The sequence below is a fragment of the Chrysemys picta genome, chromosome 1 (assembly GCF_011386835.1).
Source record: "Chrysemys picta bellii isolate R12L10 chromosome 1, ASM1138683v2, whole genome shotgun sequence".
Lineage (NCBI taxonomy): Eukaryota > Metazoa > Chordata > Testudines > Emydidae > Chrysemys > Chrysemys picta.
The window spans coordinates 253,275,987-253,296,448 of NC_088791.1; the positions used below are offsets into that span (position 1 = coordinate 253,275,987).

The following is a 20,462-nucleotide window of genomic DNA, read 5'->3' on the forward strand; positions in this document are numbered from 1 at the left end:
GAAATCCATCCCTGCAGTTAGCTAAGCGCGGGGGGCGGGGGGAGGGAATTGGCGCTGAACTTTTCGCCTTTGGCTAGCAGGGATCTTCCCTGATACCAGCCACGCGGTGGGGGGGGAGAGATAAAGCAATCATCCCAGAGAATTGGATGGGGGGGGGGGCTAGTTTGTTTTCTGCTGCTGAAGGTTAACAGGAAAACCGCAGCACTCAATGAGCTTTGCTTGGTATGTGGGAAAGGAGGGTACAGAAGCCAAAGACAATGGCTTACCATGGCCGCATGCAAGCCGAATTCTGTTGCCCGGACCTGTGTCTGTAGTAGCAAAGCCAGAGGCACTCAATATTAAGAGGCAAAATGCGAGCTTGCACAGAAATCGCATGTGCTATGTAACGTGAATAGTGTTGTTCACCGTGAAAGAGTATAAGCATTGTTCTGTAAAATGTATCTTTTTAAAAACTTCTCTCCTTTTTTCCCTCCCTCCAGCAGCTGCAAATTTTTCAAGCCTCCCTCCTCCATCCCGAAGGCTATCTCAGATAAGGCGTCGGAAAAAGAGAATGCGAGACGAGATGTTCGCGGAAATCATGGAATCCACCACCTGTGAAAGAGCTCATCTAAATGAGTGGAAGAACATGGTTTCAAAGTATAGGAAAGATGCCAGTGAACGTGAGGACAGGAGGGACCAACGTGAGGAGAGGAGAGACGCTTGAGATGAGAGGTGGCGGCAGGAAGATCAGAGGAGGCGGGATGCAATGCTCGGGCTGTTGCGTGAGCAAACAGACATGCTCTGGCGTCTGGTGGAGCTTCAGGAACAGCAGCAGCATCACAGACTGCCGCTGCAGCCCCTGTATAACCACCCTCCCCCCTAACCATGTTCCATAGCCTTCTCACCCAGACGTGTAAGAATGCGGGGGGGGAGGGGAGGCTCCATGCATCCTCCCATTCCACCCCAGTGGACAGCCCAAGCAAAAGGCTGTCATTATTTTAACCTTTTTTTAGTGGCCTTTTCCTTCCCTCCGATCCTCCTCCCAAACCCCACCCAGGCTACCTTCTCAGTTCTCTCCCTCTTTTTATAATCAATTAATAAAGAATACATGATTTTTAGACGATAGTGACTATTTCCTTTGAAAGCAAGCTGTGATCGAAGGGGGAGGGTGGGTTGCCTACAGAGAATGAGTCAATAAAGGGGGCGGGTTTTCATCATGGAGAAACAAACAGAACTTTCACATGGTAGGCTGGCCAGTCATGAAACTGGTTTTCAAAGCTTCTCTGATGTGCCACGCTTCCTGGCGTGCTCTTCTAAATCACCCTGGTGTCTGGTTGCGCATAATCAGCAGCCAGGTGATTTGCCTCAGCCTCCCACCCCACCATAAAGGTCTCCCCCTTACTCACAGAGATTGTGGAGCACACAGCAAGCAGCAATAACAATGGGGATATTGGTTTGGCTGAGGTCTGACCGAGTCAGTAAAGTGCGCCAGTGACCTTTTAAACGGCCAAATGCACATTCCACCACCATTCTGCACTTGCTCAGCCTGTAGTTGAACAGCTCCTGTCCAGGCTGTCTGTGTATGGCTTCATGAGCCATGGCATTAAGGGGTAGGCTGGGTCCCCAAGGATAACTATAGGCATTTCAACATACCCAACAGTTATTTTCTGGTCCGGGAAGTAAGTCCCTTGCTGCAGCCGTTTAAACAGAGTAGTGTTCCTGAAGACGCGAGCTTCATGAACCCTTCCCGGCCAACCCACGTTGATGTTGGTGAAACGTCCCCTGTGATCCACAAGTGCTTGCAGTACCATTGAAAAGTACCTCTTGCGGTTTATGTACTGGGTACCCTGGTGCTCCGGTGCCAAGATAGATGGAACCCATATACCTATCGCCCCACCACAGTTAGGGAATCCCATTGCAGCAAAGCCATCCACTATGACCTGCACATTTCCTAGAGTCACTACCTTTCGTAGCAGCAGCTCAATGATTGCTTTGGTTACTTTCATGACAGCAGCCCCCACAGTAGATTTGCCCACTCCAAATTGATTCCCGACTGACCGGTAGCTGTCTGGCGTTGCAAGCTTCCACAAGGCTATTGCCACTTGCTTCTCAACTGTGAGGGCTGCTCTCATCCTGGTATTCTGGCGCTTCAGGGCAAGGGAAAGCAAGTCAAAGTTCCATGAAAGTGCCCTTACGCATGTGAAAGTTTCGCAGCCACTGGAAATCGTCCCACACCTGCAACACTATGCGGTCCCACCAGTCTGTGCTTGTTTCCTGGGCCCAGAATTGGTGTTCCACGGATAGAACCTGCCCCATCAACCACATGATCTCCAAAGCGCTGGAACCCGCAGTTTGAGAGAATTCTGTGTCCATGTCCGTGTCCTCATCACTCTCGTCGCCGCGCTGCCTCCTCCTTGCCTTGTTTTTCTGGTTCAGCATAAACTGCACGATAATGCGCGAGGTGTTTACAATGTTCATGACTGCTGTCTTGAGCTGAGCGGGCTCCTTGCTTGCTGTGGTATGGCGTCTGCTGTGTTCAACCAGTAAAAAAGGCACGAAACGGTTGTCTGCCGTTGCTTTCATGGAAGAAGGGGTGAGGCTGTACCCAGAACCCCCCGCGACAATGTTTTTTCCCCCCCAATCAGGCACTGGGAGCTCAACCCAGAATTCCAATGGGCGGGGGAGACTGCAGGAACTATGGGATAGCAATGGGATAACTACCCACAGTGCAACGCTCCATAAATCGACGTTAGCCCCAGTACATGGACGCACACCGCCAAATTAATGTGTTTAGTGTGGCTGCATACATTCGACTTTATACAATCTGTTTCCAAAATTCGAATTCTGTAAATTTGGATTAATCCCGTAGTGTAGACATATCCTAAGTTCTGCACAGCACTTGCTCTCTTTTCTTTTGTTATGCTGAACTTTTTGTACGTTGTCATCCCCAATGTATTATTTGTATCACAAACATCTATGGAGCCAAGATTGAGATGCCTCTGTGTTTGGCACTGTACAAACAGAGCAAGAGACAGTCCCTGCCCCAAAGAGTTTACAATCTAAAATGACAACACAGACTCAGGGTTGGGAGGAAGGGATAGAACATCTATGGACTTCTCTTCCCTGCAGAGTTAACTTGAGTCTTGCTCCTAACTTGAGTCCCATCCACACTTTACAGGAGCCTGGTGGTCCTTTTAACTTCAATTGGCCAGCCAGTCAGGGACATAGGCTACAACATGAGTTAGTACAACTCATCAGCTTCTAATGCAACGACTCTGCGTAGCTCGAGCGGTATGTCATAGTGTGACCACTCATTCAAGATAGGCTAACCCAAAAGGAATTAATTCGATTGTAGATGACTTGAGTCAAGACTGCAGTGAAGACAAGCCCTAAGTAGAGTGAACAATGTGATAATTTGCAAACATTTTTGTACCATAATTTAATTTTGTTTTTTTAATATTTTGGAGTCGGGTTTTGTTTGGAGAGGATTAGCTGAAAAGAGAAATAAGGAAGTAGAGGGGATACCAAGCGAATGTAGCACGAAAACAAGAAGGGAAGGCAGATGGAGTGAGGCTGTAGTAAAGAGATTATTAGAGGCAGGACTGATAGCACTCTAGTATTAAGCTCGCTTGACACTTCCCATTACAAGACCCTATTTTAAGTTGGTTATAGCTTTGCCACACTTTATATGTTTGGACTGAAGTTTTCCATGCTGGATGCCTGCCACAGGCTCACTTTTTTGGAAAATTTCAGCCAAACACGATTCAGCCATTTCTGAGAACAAACCTAGGGAAAAATGTATTTTTCAATATTAAAAACATCTGGCAACCTTTTCTTTGGAAAGCTTTACAATCTCCGGGTTTGAAGCAGAGACTTGACATTTGGCAGGGGAGTGACTTTCATGACAGGGATGTGTTTGTTACAGTCCCTGTAAAAATCCACCCAAGTTTGGGAATGTTCTAAGCCTTTTAAAAATCGCAGCTTGCGTATGTTCAGTAGACACTCACTATAGCTCAAAAGCTAAAGTTTCTGCAGATTCTGTCCTCACTGATCATGCTCAAGCCTCTCACAACTCCTAGGGTATGCACCATTCCCACAGAGTGACTGAACATGCTCCAGCTCAGGGCTACAGGCAACCGGCTGCTCCAAGCTGGGGAACAGAGCAGGGTGCCCGTCTTCCATGTGCTCTCATTGACCCCCTTGCTGGCACCCATTCAGTATGAATGAGGAAGCCATCTCATTCAAAAGCAGAGGGGACAAAAGATGGACTGAAGACACTGTGGGGAAGAGATGGGGGAGCAGATTGGCACAAGGAACATGGGGGCAGAGACTGGTACTGGTGGTTGGTAAGGGCAGAGACTGCATCTGGGTGGGCAAGAAGACTAGATCCAGGAAGGGAAATGGGGAAGAGACAAGGAACCAATAGGTGGGGGAGAACATGAGACTGAATGAGGAGTGGGGAAGAGTAATTGGGGCTGGTAGGGCAAGGAGACTGGGAACCAGTAGGGCAATGGATCTGACAAGCAGTCGGAATATGGGGGAGAATTCAGACTGGCTGGACAAAGGGACTGGGACAAGGATTCAGGGAGACAAGGACTGTGGAGAACGTGTGATTTCTGTTAATGTTATTAATGTGGGTGACTCAGTTTACCCATTACATTGTATTGCTACCCACTGGGCATGAAGGGGTTAATTTCTCCCCATGGGATATGTGAATGACAGTCAGATGTTATGCTGACAGCAGGTCTGTCTGGGTTGAACCCAAATGGGCCATCAAGAACTGAATGAAATTAAACACATATGAATGGAGTACCCTAGAGAGAAAAATGAAAGACCCAGCAGTCAAACACTGACCAGACGTTAACGCCTGGCAGCCAAGGAAGGAGAAGGTGTGGAACACAGTGGGGCTGCAACTGGGGACAAAAAGACACAGGAGATGTCAGGTGACTGCGTTAAAAAGAACTGCGCTCAGAGAGACCAGGGAGATAGACACACAGGGTCAGAGTCTAGAGGAGAAGGAGACTGAGATGGACTACAGGAGACCATGGAAATGTAGACCAGTTGCTCCTGCCACTAAAAACAAAGACTTAAGCTTGACTTTTCCATGCTAATCTAAGATTGTATGTCAGCAGACTAACAAATGCTTGCTCGTTTCGAAAATGCTGCCCTGCATTGCTGCAAATACTTACTGGTTACATTGCTCCCTGAATGAGTACAGCTTCTACCAGGAGTCTTAACTCATTTGGCCTCGCTGTAGGGAACATGGCAAGTACAGAGGTACCATACTCCACAAGTTCAGTCTCAGAGTTGTGAGACTTCATGGTTTGCCCTTGTAAAAAGTTGTGCCTGAGGCCTGGAAAATAATAGAGGTAGGCCCACAGAGTCTGTATAAAGGCTGCATTAAACCACCCTGTACACCTAGGACAAAAGACATGGATTAGATGAGGAGCCTGGAGATAGACTAGGACTGGGAGCCAGTAGGAACAGGGAAAATGGAGTGTGTGGAGTGACTGAAGGCTGGGGACAGAGACAGATAGATTGGGGACTTGGGAAAGGAACTAGGACTGGCTGGGAAGGGAGACTAGGTCTGGGAGCCAACAGGTAGTGGAGACAGAGTCAGTGGGTGGGAGGAAACTGAGATCAGATGAGGAGGCAGGGGGTGACAGCGTGGCAATGCAAGGAGACTAGGATTTAGCGGGCAAGACGACTGAGATTGATATCAGAAACTTGAGTGAAGACGAACTGTCTACATGAAGAGAATGGGACTAGGATAAGGAGTTAGTGCCAAGGTAAAGACTGGACTGGGACAGGGACAGGCTGAAAGGGTCGTGGCTGAAAGGGTCATAGTTGGGGGCAACAGGTAGAAGAGTATGGCCAGTAGAGCACACTTCCCTTCAGAGCCTGGAATGGAACCGGAGATTCCTGAGTTTTACCATCCCTCTTCTGTCAGCAAAAGGAGGGATAGCTCAGTGGTTTGAGCATTGGCCTGCTAAACCCAGGGTTGTGAGTTCAATCCTTGCGGGAGCTACTTAGGGATCTGGGGCAAAAGCAGTACTTGGTCCTGCTAGTGAAGGCAGGGGGCCGGACTTGATGACCTCTCAAGGTCCCTTCCAGTTCTAGGAGATAGAATATCTTTATTTATTTAAATATCAGTGGCAGAGGCCTGTGCAGTGAATCTAAAGGATCCAAACCAGATGGCTACCCATGTGAGCATAAATCTGATGCCACATGATAGAATTTGGGGTTTGACTTTTGATATGCTGATATCCTTACTAATATGTGTGAAGAAAGAAACCGTGTGTTACATCTGCCCAAAAGCAGATGGGGTGAAAAGAGATAAAGTCAAAAGTGTTACAGGGCATGATGGGAGTGTAATATATGAGCATACACTGGAAGGCTGCCTGGCTCCTCTCTCAAGCCAAGGTCAAGCAACCAGTTAAAATCCAAAGAAAGGCCTGGTCATGTCCAGAGCACCACCTCACTCCTTACCCCTCCCATGGGATACAAAAGAGGTGGGACAAAGACCCAGACTCATGACCCTCCAAAATGGAACATGACCGTAAGTTGTACGGGGTGGGACTAGGGGTATGCACTGCAGGTATATTTGGGCCTGCTAAGGAGGAGGAGGTGAGAATGGGGAACAGGGACACAGGCAAAAGTTCTGTGACGTCAGTGCTAGGAAGGGAGACGTGGGGTAAAGGCTCTGCAGTGTCAGAGCTGGGAACGGAACAGTGGGAAACAGACTCTGCCGGCATGCAGAGCTATGGATATGCTTGCTTGAAACTAACCCCAATAAACATTGCATTGCCTGCACCTCAGACTTCTGGTCTTGTGTGTGACAAGAAGCAGGGGAAGGGGTGAAGGGAAAAGCCTCCAACAATTGTGTGTTCCTCTTTTTCTGGTTACCTAACTTGAGACCATGGGATTTGATTTACAGAAGTGCTGAAAACTCACAGCAGCAACAAATGTCTATGGGCCCTGAGCTTTATATGTTCAAAGTGCTATATAATGGTAGGACCTGATTTTTCACAGTACTTAAGTATCTCAAATTGGGCACCCAAAATTACTGCATACTTTTGACCTCAATCTCCCTGTGCCTCAATTTCTCTTGAGTAAAATGGGGATAATACCACTCCCTGATCTCACGGGACCGTGTGGGGGTGTGTATTGTGAAAATAAATTTGTTAGTGTTTGTGAAACATGTAGATACTGTAGTGATTAATACAATTGAAAAAGCACATGAGGACATTAATAATGGTCTTTAGAGCAGGGTTTGAATATTGTGCAATAAAAAAAGGCAGGAAACCACACACTGAACAGTGTGGAGAAAGCAAATACTGAATAACTGCTCATTAAGTGCACACAGTCCATTCACTATGACAAACTTTCTGTCTTACCTATAAATTAATATTTTGAAAACTCCTTTCACAGCCAGTACTCAAAAGTTTTGATCTGTTTAAAACCTAAAATCTGCGATTAACCTTCATCTTTAAGGGTCTTTAAAAAAAAAAAATCACAGGGCCTGCAACCACAAGCTTTGTGGGAGCAAAGCCTGATTCTGCTACTAGTTTTATGTGAAGATCTCTCAGGATTAAGTTGGAGGCAGTCCAGACTGAAATGGAGCTTGTAAGTAATTCATTTTGGCTTATTGACATCCCACATAGAAACTCTACATTAATATCCTGATCTATGGCAACAGCTTCATTCACTGGAACCAGCCAGAGGCACTGCTCTAAACTCTGGTAGGAAGCTGCCAAGGTTTGTGTGAGCTGGCATGGCATAACATTACGAATTTTCACTACAAACACTGCAATAACACCATTGCATTTTTATGTAAATGTTAACACAGTTCCTTAAGTGACATGAATGTGAAAATACCTCATGGAAAAACACTTTTTCCTCCTACTTAATAACCTTCTCAAGCATAACAGGAAAATGAAGCAGATAAGAAAAATAAATTACCTTCCTTATATTCTGGTGTCCTTATTAATTCAGCAGATATCAGATGATTACATTGTGATGGTATCATGTCCATTTCATGTGGTACAATACTGGACAGAAAATATACTTATTAAAATATCAAATGGAATATTATTTATTTACATATATACACACTGTGTGTGTGTGTGTGTGTGTGTGTGTGTGTGTGTGTGTAGAGAAAATTTTGTGCATAAAAAAGGTGCTGGAAACCAAAATTCTGCTTAGGAAAAATGAATGAGGCAAACAAGCAAACAATGAGGAATACACAGTTAAGATTTGCAGGGAAAATATAAAGGTGGTTTTAAAAAATGAGTTGCTATTACCTAAAAAGGATAAGATGAGGTTTTAAAAATATCATCGGGCAGGCAATACTAGACAAAGTAGGGACCAGTAATGAAATGACACAAATGACTGCGGTGACTCAATTAAAATCACATACTGAACTTGTTTCAAATATTTTAAACAGAAAAAAAAATTAAAATCTAGGGATGAACAATTAGAAAGGAAGCACTTGTAAAAATTATTAAGCAAATAAAGGAATACTTGGACAACCTGGATATATACAAACTTGCTTACCTAGGCAACATGGCCACCTGGGCAATTAAGAAAATTAGCTAATGAATTTATTGAACTATGGAAATTATTTTTGAAAAATCTTAAAGAACTGGGGAGATACTGGCAGGCTGTAGACAAGCAGTACTGTACTGATTTTCAAAAAAGTAAAGAAGAGAGTGCTCCTGGCAATTACAATCCTACAAATAACTTCTATCACTAGTAAAATAATGGAATGCCAAGGGGAACAGAATCACTAAATATCTAAAGGAGTATGGAACCATGGAACAAAGAATAAATTTTCTCAAGCAAATCAGATTTTTTTATTCTCAAAGAAAAAAAAATAGATGAAGGGAATGCAGTTGATAGAAATTTGGGGTATTACTGAAGGATTTAATACTATTTTATTAAATCTTAGTTGAAAATTAATTCAAATAATCTTGGATAGGAACACGGCTGAAAGAACATAAAAAGTTCATGAGAAACGTATGGTGGAGGAGAAAAACGTCCAGCTTAGTATCGAAGAGATTGCCGTAAGATCTGGCCTTGCTTAACTTCATTAATTATCGGGACGGAGGTGTAAACCGTATATTAATGAAATTCATAAATGATAAGCAGGAAGCAGGAGTTGCAAATGCCATTCCGAACAGAGAAATAATACAAAGAGATTTAGAAAGATTAGAAACATAGGAGGAAAACAACAAAATGAGATTCAACTTTGAAAAATTCAAGCAAACACTTAACTGAAAAAATGCCACACACACACACACACACACACACACACACACACACACACACGAACTCGAAACGCATATACTCAATGGAAAATTGTAATGCCCAAAGAGTTTGGAGCGATAGGGGACAAAAAAAATTATACAAAAGTTTGCAATAAAGGCAATGCAATTTTGGGCTGCATATACAGAAGCATCCCTGCAAAGAATGAGGTTAATAGTCCCCCTGTGTATGGATTTAGTGCAACTGACCTGAATATTGTGGTCAGTCCTTGACACTTCATTATCAGATGAATATTGATAAATTGGGAGTTCAGAGAAGAGTAATGCAAAAATTATCAGGGGCAGCAAGATTTATGAATAATAGATTAGGAGAACTACAAATGGCTGGAGTGTCTAAAGAATGGTTGTGAGAAGCATATGATAATACTTTATAAATATTTTAATACCAAAGAGGGAGAGGATTAAGTGAAAGGATCTATAAACAGTAGTAAAGAAATAAAATTATGAAAGTGAAAATATAGGCTGAATATCAGGGACAACTTCCTGACAGTAAAATCTATTGGACTGTAGAAGAATTTCCTCAGGGAAGAGGTGGATACCCTTTTGCTTGGGATATTTAAAATTAGACTAGAAAATGTAAAGTAAAAAACATTCCTGCCTTGTTAAGGAGCTGGTGGTGTGTTCAATCTTCAACTTCTGTGATTTTATCCATACAAGAGGTACAGATTTTCCCTACCACCATATTGCTTTACCATTATTAACCCATACAGGGATGACATAAAATAATCAATTAGTAGCTATGGGACAGGTCAGTAAACGTTACACTGATCAGTTTGTCCTCTACTTCCACAGTGTAGAATGCATAGGTTTTCTTCAGATTGGCAGAGAAATTAATATGATTAAACAGACACTTAGCACTCCGCATGACAGACAGTATTGTTTCACTACACAACCGTTCTAAGCTGGGAAAACATTTCCCTTCATAGCATCCACGCATATTTTCTTCTGAAGGTCATCTCCATAATACACTATTATGTGTACTGAACTAGACAACATCCTGCTAGACTTTGAATGTTAATTCATAGCATGTTTAATGGATTTTATACTCTATTGCTATGATTAACTAAAAGCACTTCAATACTAAACAGTTCAATTTCTAACCTGCACTATTTAATATAAGCAGTGTGAAGTAATTCAGATTACTTAGAATGTATTCTGAAAACTGAGGCAGTAAGAAGAATTTCTATGGTGTCCAGCGTCTAAAAGCTGTGTTTTATATCTATCAACATACCTGAATCTTTTTTCTTGGCCTTCCAATAAAAGGAGGAGATATAAAAAGATTTATCCTCTGGATTTTCCCCTACAATTAGCTCAAATAGTCCCAGATAGAAACGCACTAAAGTTTTGTTACATACTACCAACAATCCCCACCAGAAGGGGATTTCGTAACAGCAAGAGGTCTATATCCAGAAGGCATTAATAAATCCTGACAGCTGCAGCTTGAACACAAAGTGGTCACATAGTGCTGTGTTTCCCAGAGAACTCTGTACTCTTACATAAGGGAGGAGGAGATTTCATAACAGCAAGAGATCTGGACAAATTCACAAAAATAGCATTTACTAAGGCTGTCATGATCTATGTCATTAAAAAAAAAAATTAAAAGGGTGGTGGGGGGGGGAAATCATTCAAAAGCCAAGTATTCTTCCAAACATTCAGGGTCACATTTAAAGCAGAGGTCTGTTTGTGAAATGCATGTACAACTGCATGTCTAAATTTGAGTGCACAATTACTACAACTGTAAAAACTGAACACCTGAGAGATTTGTACACTCACATGTTCAATTTGCAAGAGGCAAAATGTAGGCACATAATTGTACATCTTTGTACATAAATTTCAAATTCAGAAGATACAGCATTAAGTGCATCTATAAGACTCCCCGTATCAGAATCTTTTCCATCGTCACCTTCCCCTCCAATCTCTTCTAAAAGGCACAATTATATCAGTGGAGCCACATATGCATGTCTCTGAAAATTATCTTATTTAGGTTGTAAATTCCTCAGGGCAGAGACAGTCTTACTCTACCTTTGTATAGCATTAGCCACAATGGAGCCCCAATCTCATTTACCTATAGGCGCTACTATTAAAAAATAATAAAATGAAATCTCACTAGAACTTAAATGAAGAACAGCAGGATTCTACCATACTCAGCAACAGTAAATACTGGAGAGCACATTTTATATTTGGGAGCCACTGTCAAACACAACCCATTTAGTCTCAAATGTGAGGCAAGCTGACCACTAGGGCAGTGATTCTCAAACTTTTTTTTTTGCGGACTACTTGAAAATTGCTGAGGGTCTCAGCAGACCACTTAATGCTCTTTCCAAATATTGTTTGTACTGTTAGCTAACTATTGTAAAGTGCTTTGGATAAAAGTGCTGTATAAAAAACAAACAATGTTTTTTTCCTACAAATAAAAGCACACAACCCATTTTAATATCAGTAGTCTTACCTTTCTAATGCAATGGATGTGCCCTCTCTCCCCCCCTGCGGCAGCCCCCGAGCTGGGGCTGGGAAAAAGGGGGTCTCTCCCCTGCCACAGCAACCACAGAGCTGAGGCTGGGAAGTAGGGCCGTCTCTCCGTGACAGCCACAGCCCTGGAGCTGGGGAGTCGCCTTTTCCTCTGGCCGCCATAGCCCTGCACATCCCAAATTCCCATCACCCCTTTTTCTCACCCTACTGCCCCCTCCCACCTACCTCCTATTTCCCCCCCAAGGCCACCACCTCACCTTACATGTGCATCGCCTTCAGAAAAAAAAAAAAAAAAAAAAAAAAAAAGACAGGTTACACCAATATAGATACTCTTACATTGTGGTAAATTAAGTGGGTCTTATGCAGAGTTGGCCAAAATTTAGGGATTTTTGTTTGCATCTAACTGGGATATGTTTCTCCCGAAACAAAACATGAAATTAGCATTCTTGTCTAGTCACTGAACAGTCGTGAAACAAAGAAATACCATTCAATTAGCTACTAATTGGCAGAGAGTCTGCCAACTTTGGAAGTCCCAGTTGGAGGCTCCAGCCACATCTCTGGAGGCCAGTAGGCTTTTGGCCACAAAGCTGTCCTGGCTCGAACAGGGACTCATAAAGCTGCTACCTCAGTGTGGGAAACCCGCCAGCCCCTAGAATTCTGTCTAGAGGGTCTGAGAGGCTCACTGTACTACATCAGGGAGCCTGCCAGGACTCCAGAGGCTGGCAGGCACCCTGAAACACCAACGGGGTGTTTTCGTCAAATCACTGCTGCATCATTACCAATGTTTCATCTATTCACTAGTCTTATGCAAGGTCTAATATTGCCTAAGTTTCACATCACCTCTGAATTTGGACAATTTTTGCTCTTGGACATGCTCATGACTTCAGACGGGAGTCATACACATTGTAGTCAGATTTTCAGCTGCATGTGTTGTGTGTGCCATTCCAGTTCTGCGCAAAACAGGTGGCACAGCAGACCACCCAATGACACAAGGTCCGTTAGATACGAAAGCACCCGGTCAGGTTTATTGTCAACGAAGCCTGGTCCTAGCTCCCAGGATCAATGTCTACAGTTACACTATGCCTGTGACAATGGACACAGCTCAGTGAATGGCCAGAGACACTCCCTTTGAGGCTCCATTTTTTACATCAATACAAACAAGTTACGTACTGCCCCTTAGGGGTAGTTAATTGACACCCTCGGACTTAGCTGATTACCACCCATCACCTTGTACATCTCTATCCATCACACAATCATCCTGACCTTATCTTTGGGATGGGTCAGCGTGTTCTTGTTATCTTTAGAGAATGTGCTTGTATCAAGGTGTTTTGGTACCACCCTTCTGGAATGTGTTTGTGTGAGTGCTCTGTGCCTATTGCAAAATGTGTGTTTTGCGATATCAGTGCTTTTGTTAGATTCTGTGAGCTGGGCTTGCCTCTAGCTCACAGCCTGATTTTGCTTTGATATCAGCAAATTTTTGACTGCTACTTTAGCCGAGGCCTCAGGCCAGGCCTCTGATAGAAGCGCTTATGTTTCAGTCCCTCTTCCTCCTACACACATCTGAAGGCAGAAAGTACAATTTAAGATTAATACTACAAGAGATTATTCCTCTTTGGATTATGTAAATTCTCATAATGCTGCCATTTCCCTCTTCCATTACCACAGCATTCTGTCAATTTTTTTGCACCATGAATGATGCAGTAAACAACAGACTTGGAACATGAAACTTTTGAAGACAGGCAGACGGAAGAGGATAAGAGAACCAGAACTGAGCAGATTTTCTCTTTCTCCCCATACTCAGAAATTCTGTACATCACTTCTCAAACATCACTGAATTGTGAAGTTGATAGATGGTGACGTAATACAACTATCTCACTTCAGTTATTAGGAAATAACACTGACAAATCATCATCAGACCCAATTTTATAACAAAAAACTCAGGAAAAACTCCTATTTATTTAATGGAAACTTTCACTGAATAAAAAGACCAACACTGGACCTTTTGAATAATTGTCCTGAAAAAAACTGCAGTTCAAGATTGCTAAAACGGTCTCTTATTTAAAGTCTAGTCAGAATGTCAGTGCAATACACACACAAAAATAAGGGATAATTTACATTTATTTTTTTCTACAAAGAATTCATTAGACTATTTACAAATCAAGACTTGATCATAAAACAAAAAACCAGTTAGCACTTTTTCTTTTTTCTTCCTCTCACATGCCATGATTTCCCCTTTTTGCCCTCAAACACAGACCGGGCAGTCACCATGACTGTGTTTTCTTCATCCCCATCCTCACCACTTGAGCTACTATTCATGTCTTCCTCCTGTCTCACTGTGTTTTTCTGAACTGCTGATTCCTTGACAATTTTTCCTCTTTTGCTCTTACTTAAAACTTCGCTTTCAGAATCCTCTCCTGAAGACACACTGGATGCTTCTGACAGCTGCACCTCACCAATGAAACCGCCTCCATGGAAACTCTCCTCTTTAGACTTTGAATGTTTTTTCCTCTTTACCCTTTGGCTTTGTGCTGCAGTAGCTCGATCCGTTGTGCCTTGGACAGCTATTTTTCCTTTAGTTTTCTCACCGTGTTTAAATTCTCTTTCTACAACAGCAGTAGCCTCATCAGCTGCTGCTTCTTTTTCTTTCCTCCGCATACAAGTCACAGCTCTTCGAAGTCTCTGGCTCTTAATGGCTTGTTTTTCATGTTGTGCTAGTCTGAAGAATGAATCAATTCGAAGTTGAGTCTACAAGTATACACAACAATTAAAGAGGTGAAGTTTAGGTACCATCATGATAGGCATTCTATAAATAAAATAGATTATGCAATAGTCTAAATTGGTGTAGAACAAAGACTGCTCAAATAAATGAAATATGAATCACAAGTATATACAGAGTACAAGAGATTAGAAATTATACAATAATATAATTATTCAGTAAATTTTAAAAGCTTCCTTAGAGCAAGAAACACTACAGCCTTGTTTAAAGAAACAAATTAATGGCTAAGGAAGCAAAATTCCCTTCACGTTTTACAAATACTGTGTTCATGCTTCTAACATGTGTTAATTGCAATTACAGCACAAATGGAGACCCCCAGATCTACACACACATACTTATTAGCATATTCTCAAATGCAAACTATTAACATAATAAAATGATTGCTTTACTAAAGAAACCCTACAACTATGCTTTTCATTTGCACAACCCAGTGAAATAAAATGTTATTCTCATTGATCAAATGAATTGAATGCTTACTGCAACATTTTAAGTCTTAACTGCAACCTTTTTGAAAGAGTCTCTTAAGATTCCACATTGTTAACAGAGTGTGTGTAGATTTAAAAGTTATCAATATTTGTTATAAAACAAGATTTTAAAAGCAATTCCTCCATTTATCTGCCTACTCCTATATTCAAGGAATCTGCATCTCCTTGCAAGAGCTGATGATATTACTAACATATATAGGGTTACCATATTTCAGCAAGCAAAAAAGAGGACAGGAGGAGCCCCGCCCTAGCCCCGCCCCTGTCCTGCCCTAGCCCCGCCCCTCCCACTTCCCCCCCCCTCAGAACCCCCAACCCTCCCCCCGCTCCTTGTCCCCTGACTGCCCCCTCCTGGGACCCCTGCTCCTAACTGCCCTCCAGAACCCCACCCCCTACCTAAGCCTCCCTGTTCCTTGTCCCTTAACTGCCCCCTGCTAAGACCCCCCCCCCCAACTGCCCCCCAGCACCCTACCCGTACCCTGACTGCCCAAAACCTTATCTACACCCCCACCCCCAGAAAGCCCCCCCCCAAACTCCCGACCCCTCCCCCCCCCCCCGTCTCTTGACTGCCCCCTCCAGAACCTCCCTGCCCCTTCTCCGACCCCCTGGCTCCCTTGTTGTTGGCCTTCACCTAAGGTCTCTGTGAGCTTGCTCAGGAAGCCGTTTGTCCCGGCACGCTGGGGAGCAGGGGAGGAGGAGTGGGGGAGAAGCTCCAGACTGCCGGAGTCATCTGCGAATGCAGGGAGGGAGGGAGCGATCTCTGCTGCAGGGGAGAGGAGGAGGGGCTTTCTCTAGCTGTCGGAGCCCCATGTAAGTGGCAGCATCCGGCCGGCTGCCCTGTTAGCCGCGCGCGCTCTGCATGGGGGGGGGGGGGAGGGGGGGGAAGAGTCCGGACATTTACAAATTCCCCCCGGACGCTATTTTTAGCTCAAAAAGCCGGACATGTCCGGGGGAATCCGGACGAATGGTAACCCTAACATATAAAGCTTTATAGGGAATACAGTACAACCTCATTTAGCCAAACTGTTTGAGAGAACATTTAAAAACATTCAGAGAGATGATGCTTTACATGAACGGAAGACTGGCAAGCCTGCTTTCAAAATCCTACAGGAGCCAAGCTTCAATGCATCAGAAGTAGGGATTACATGGGGCTTACCAATGCTGCTTTAGGAATCTGTAATATCAGCTACTGCAGAACAAACAGAAGCCTGAACTCAGGAGTTGACAGGCAGCAGAACTATTAGATTTTACTAATGTACAGCATTTAAAATTATACTAAGTGCTTCACAGCACACAAACTGTACAACATTTATGCCCAAAAGAACTTAAAATCTAATGTTATGTCATCATTTTTAAAATATATGTACTTACAATTTTAATATCTACATACACAAGACCTATTTCCATGCTGCCTTACAACTTGTGACAGCCCACAAGTTCAATGGAATTGCAGGGGTTGTAGTTCAGCACAGAATTTGACCAGGAGTCTGTTAAATGATTTGGGTTTATAATATACTTTTGGTTGAAGCTTTGTTGGTTATTTTAAAAATACTACACCTCTACCCAGATATAACGCAACCCGATATAACATGAATTCGGATATAATGCGGTAAAGCAGCGCTCCAGCGGATCAAAGCAAGTTCGATATAAATGCGGTTTCATCTATAACATGGTAAGATTTTTTGGCTCCCGAGGACAGCATTATATCAGGGTAGAGGTGTAGTTTTTAAATTTTCAAGCCAGCCTTAAACTACATAAAATCTCCAATAACATGATTACCTGTTGTGAGTTCAGCTGTTTAAGTACAGGCAAAAGGGCTTCATCTGTCTTTGTCCTAGTCCAGCCAAAGCAATTCTGACAGAATGTGTAGGCAGTTAAGGTTCATCAAAAATTAAAGAACACTTACTACCAAAGTATGAATGTGAAAAACGGAAGTTCCTCACCTAACCAAGCATCTCGAAAAGATACAGTACAAAAACTTTTAGGTACAGTAACAACAAAGGAAATGTCAAGGTCTAGTAACAACTATTGCCAGTATTATCCAAAATGTCTTCAGAAAAGCTTTTTCTTTTCTATTATCCATAAACTGTGTTTCAAACAAAAAGATCCCTTTGGCTACATCCAATATTGTTGTAAAATATGTTAACCTGAAGAAAAGAAAAAACCCTCAATGTTTGTATATACACCAGAGGCTTCATTAAGTTACCTAACTATGGACCATCCATTTTTAGACACATTGCTGTATCTCAAATTGCAATCAGTGCAAGAAATACTGTGGCAAGGGATGCTAAATAAAGTGAGGATGGAATCACGGATTTTATTTACATTTAAAGTGAAATCCTCCTCACCTTACCTTTGTTTGAAGTGAATGAGACTACAATATCACTCCTCATGCAAGTGAGACAAGCAGAATTCGGTTCTGGGTTATTGAACTTGCTAATAGACTCATGCATTCTTTTTTATCAAAGCAACTTTGGTTCACAACTCCAACCAGATATGACTGTAAAAAGATATTCTCTGATCTGTTCTACATCAGGCCTTCCCCAGATGAATGACCCCTTTGACTCATCCACCACAGGTTTCAGGTAAGCTTTTACTACTGCTGGATTTGGGAAGCCAGGACTCAGCTGCAGTTGCTGCAGTTTTTTCTTTACTTTGGTATCATGTGGATTGGGTCTTATTTTCTTATTCTTCTGAGCTTCAGTCCACCATTCACTGAAGAGTATAGGAGGAGAAAGACATTCAGTTGTTTCAGTAAAATACATTTTAGACTATTAAGGGCTATCAAGAGAACTTAAACAGCCTTTATTATTATTATTATTATTTCTTATTTGTTTCCAGTAGTGCCAAGACATGATAGGCAATTTCCAAACAACAAGCTGGCACAATCTCTGCCCCAAGAAGCATACAATCGAAAGGCACACACACACACACACACACACACACACACACACTTTAGGGAGAAGATACACAACCTATAAGTACCAGTGGTCAAGGTGATCTTTGGCCACATCTTGGTCTGGACAGTAGAAGTCAACTAGATTCCTCAAAGGCAGCACAACAGAAGTGGGTCTTCAAGAGGTACGTAAATACAAAGAGGGCGATGGCCTTACTGATGAGCTGAGGAAAAGTGTTCCACACATAGTGATGATTCTTGGACAACTTTTGTAACAAAAAATGACTTATGTATATATTTTTTTAAATAAAAAAAAAGTCATAGCCCCCAGTAAGCCCACTTCCAAGTGAAACTGCTCCATGAAATTTCAAAAATTTGGCTCCAGTGAACTGTGCTATGGATTTATAAGTGGTTTAAAACAATTTTTATTGGAAAACAGAGAAGCCTTCCTACTTACTAAATTTCTTTTAGCAATGTCTCCTGCTAATCCTCACTAACAGGATCACATGCACCCTTCAGCTCAAGTGCTCTGAAAGGAACAGTGGGCCTTGCCCTCTTGCCAGAAGACTTCTAAAGATGAGGGAATATTACTTACAAAGAGTAACAGTTGAAAACACAATCCAACCACACAGATATATTTATAAACCAGATACAAAAGAACCATATTCAAAAAACGTTAAAGTTAGAAAGTGCCTGAATTAAGATTGCTCATGCAGCCTTAATTCCAACCCCCCTCCATCCCCACCCCAGCCTTGCTCATAAGCATGATAGTCTTGATTACATACTGTTTTAACTGGACCCCGGATTCATTCAGTGCACAAGAAATACTGAATAGCTAACAATGCACTTTCCATGTGGCCCCATGCCAAACTGGCTGCACAACCATCCAAACCCTGCAGTGAACACAGAATTATTAATTTCTTCATAGGCTTTTCTACGGCACTCATCACCACAATATTCAAGTACTTCACAAACATTAATGAGCTTATCTTTACAACACCCTGTGAGGTAGGGAAATATTATCCTCCCCATTTTACAACTGGGGAACTGAGTCACAGAAGTTTCATTCAAAATGGTCAAAAGCGTCCACTGATTTTGGGTGCCTAACTCAATACACCTAGGACCTGATTTTCCAGTGTACTCAGCCTTTTTAACCCTTAATATGTTCATTGCATAGCGTTCTATGACTTCAGTTGTGTGTGTGCTCAGCACTCCTTCAAGTCTGACCACAGTTATCTAAAGCTGGGTACCCAAATAATAAAGAGCACATAGTTAGTAGCCACCTTGGAAAGCTTTGGTTTCAATGACTCGCCCAGCATCACATGTGTGAACTCTGAAAGAGACAAAGACAGAATCCAAATTTTCAGGGCAGCATTTAGCTTCCTAAAAAATGGAACAGTCTTTTCCCTTCCTGTGATTCCAGGCCTCATTAGCTATGCACTTTCCAAAATCTGCAACAAATGAGCTTGGGGTCCTACAGACAACACACATTCAGTACATAACCCTGATTCATTCCCAGAACACCATCCACACTGTCCCCTGAGTGAGACAGGAGTTATGTGGGGGGAAAAGTGTCTGTGATCATGTAATTAAAGACTGTATCATAAAGCATATGTATAAGGGGGCTGAATTAAAGGTTGTATAGGACAACCTTAATTCCAGCATTTCTTAACTTTTAAATGCATGACTTTGCAATGTTAACATTCATATAATTTTTGGGGAGGTGGGAAGGAGGAAATAATATTTCCCAGATTTTAAGAAAAACAAAATGAAAATACAAAAATTCTATCATGTGAAACCATAATGGCCTCCCATATGGGTCATCAGCAGGACCAAACTGTTAGGTCCACAGCACAGACCTGTACTATGCCACCTAACTGATAGGAGTAGCCGGCTGTTATCTTTTATACAGCCCAGCCACTAGAAGGGGATACCTGGTAGCTAGCAAAACAATGTAGAAACTCAGGAATCCTGGGTTCTATTTCAGTTTCTGGAAAGGAATGTGTCTTAGTGGTTATTGACCCTTCTTTACATGCCCTCCTGCCCCTTCTGTTTCTTGCACGTAACCCCACAGCCTGTCTCTTCCCGTCTCTACCCTAATCTTTGTATGTCTCTTTTCAGGCAGTCTAATTCACATTCTTCATTCTCCTCCTTCTACCAAAAAATATAGAACACACCTTCTCCCAAACTCGGGGGGCCCATATCTGTTCCACTAGAAGGAGTCCAACTCTGAAATGAACTCTGAAGCAGTTGCTCAGTTCTAAAAACCCCCAAATCTCTCCAGTTTTATTCTATTGGCTACATCAGAACATCCTACTATTTCCTTGCCACTCCAGCTAATAACAACCTATATTCAGAAGGAGGTGACAGGCAGACTAGTTGAAAGTCTCTGCGTTAAGATAAAGGGGGAAAAAATAAAGATGACATCATGGCAGGAATCTACTATAGATCACCAAATCATGGAGAGGAGATGGATGAAGCATTTTTAGAACAAACAGAAATATCTACAACACAAAACCTGGTCATAATGGGGG

The 20,462-nt window shown here is 42.6% G+C and overlaps 2 protein-coding genes across 3 annotated transcripts in view; both read right to left on the minus strand.

Annotated features, from left to right (window-relative positions):
* LOC103306335 (protein-lysine methyltransferase METTL21E-like) overlaps window positions 1–20,462 on the minus strand; it is a 42,913-nt gene that overhangs the window by 20,316 nt on the left and 2,135 nt on the right. The window contains exons 1-2 of one of the 2 annotated variants that reach the window (XM_008171646.4): window positions 10,537–10,677; window positions 7,942–8,030 (exon numbers count right to left, since the gene is read on the minus strand). The exons of the other annotated variant lie outside the window; for it this stretch is intronic. Coding sequence (XP_008169868.2) covers window positions 7,942–8,014 — 73 coding nt within the window. The 5' untranslated portion in view covers window positions 8,015–8,030; window positions 10,537–10,677. Of the gene's footprint in view, window positions 1–7,941; window positions 8,031–10,536; window positions 10,678–20,462 lie in introns of those variants that run through there. 2 annotated transcript variants of the gene reach the window in all.
* Window positions 13,875–20,462, minus strand: part of LOC101935754 (DNA excision repair protein ERCC-5) — a 78,796-nt gene continuing 72,208 nt past the window's right edge. Inside the window, exons 24-26 of the mRNA XM_065581201.1 lie at window positions 17,547–17,747; window positions 16,812–16,896; window positions 13,875–14,519 (exon numbers count right to left, since the gene is read on the minus strand). Coding sequence (XP_065437273.1) covers window positions 13,962–14,519; window positions 16,812–16,896; window positions 17,547–17,747 — 844 coding nt within the window. The 3' untranslated portion in view covers window positions 13,875–13,961. The remainder of the gene's footprint in view (window positions 14,520–16,811; window positions 16,897–17,546; window positions 17,748–20,462) is intronic.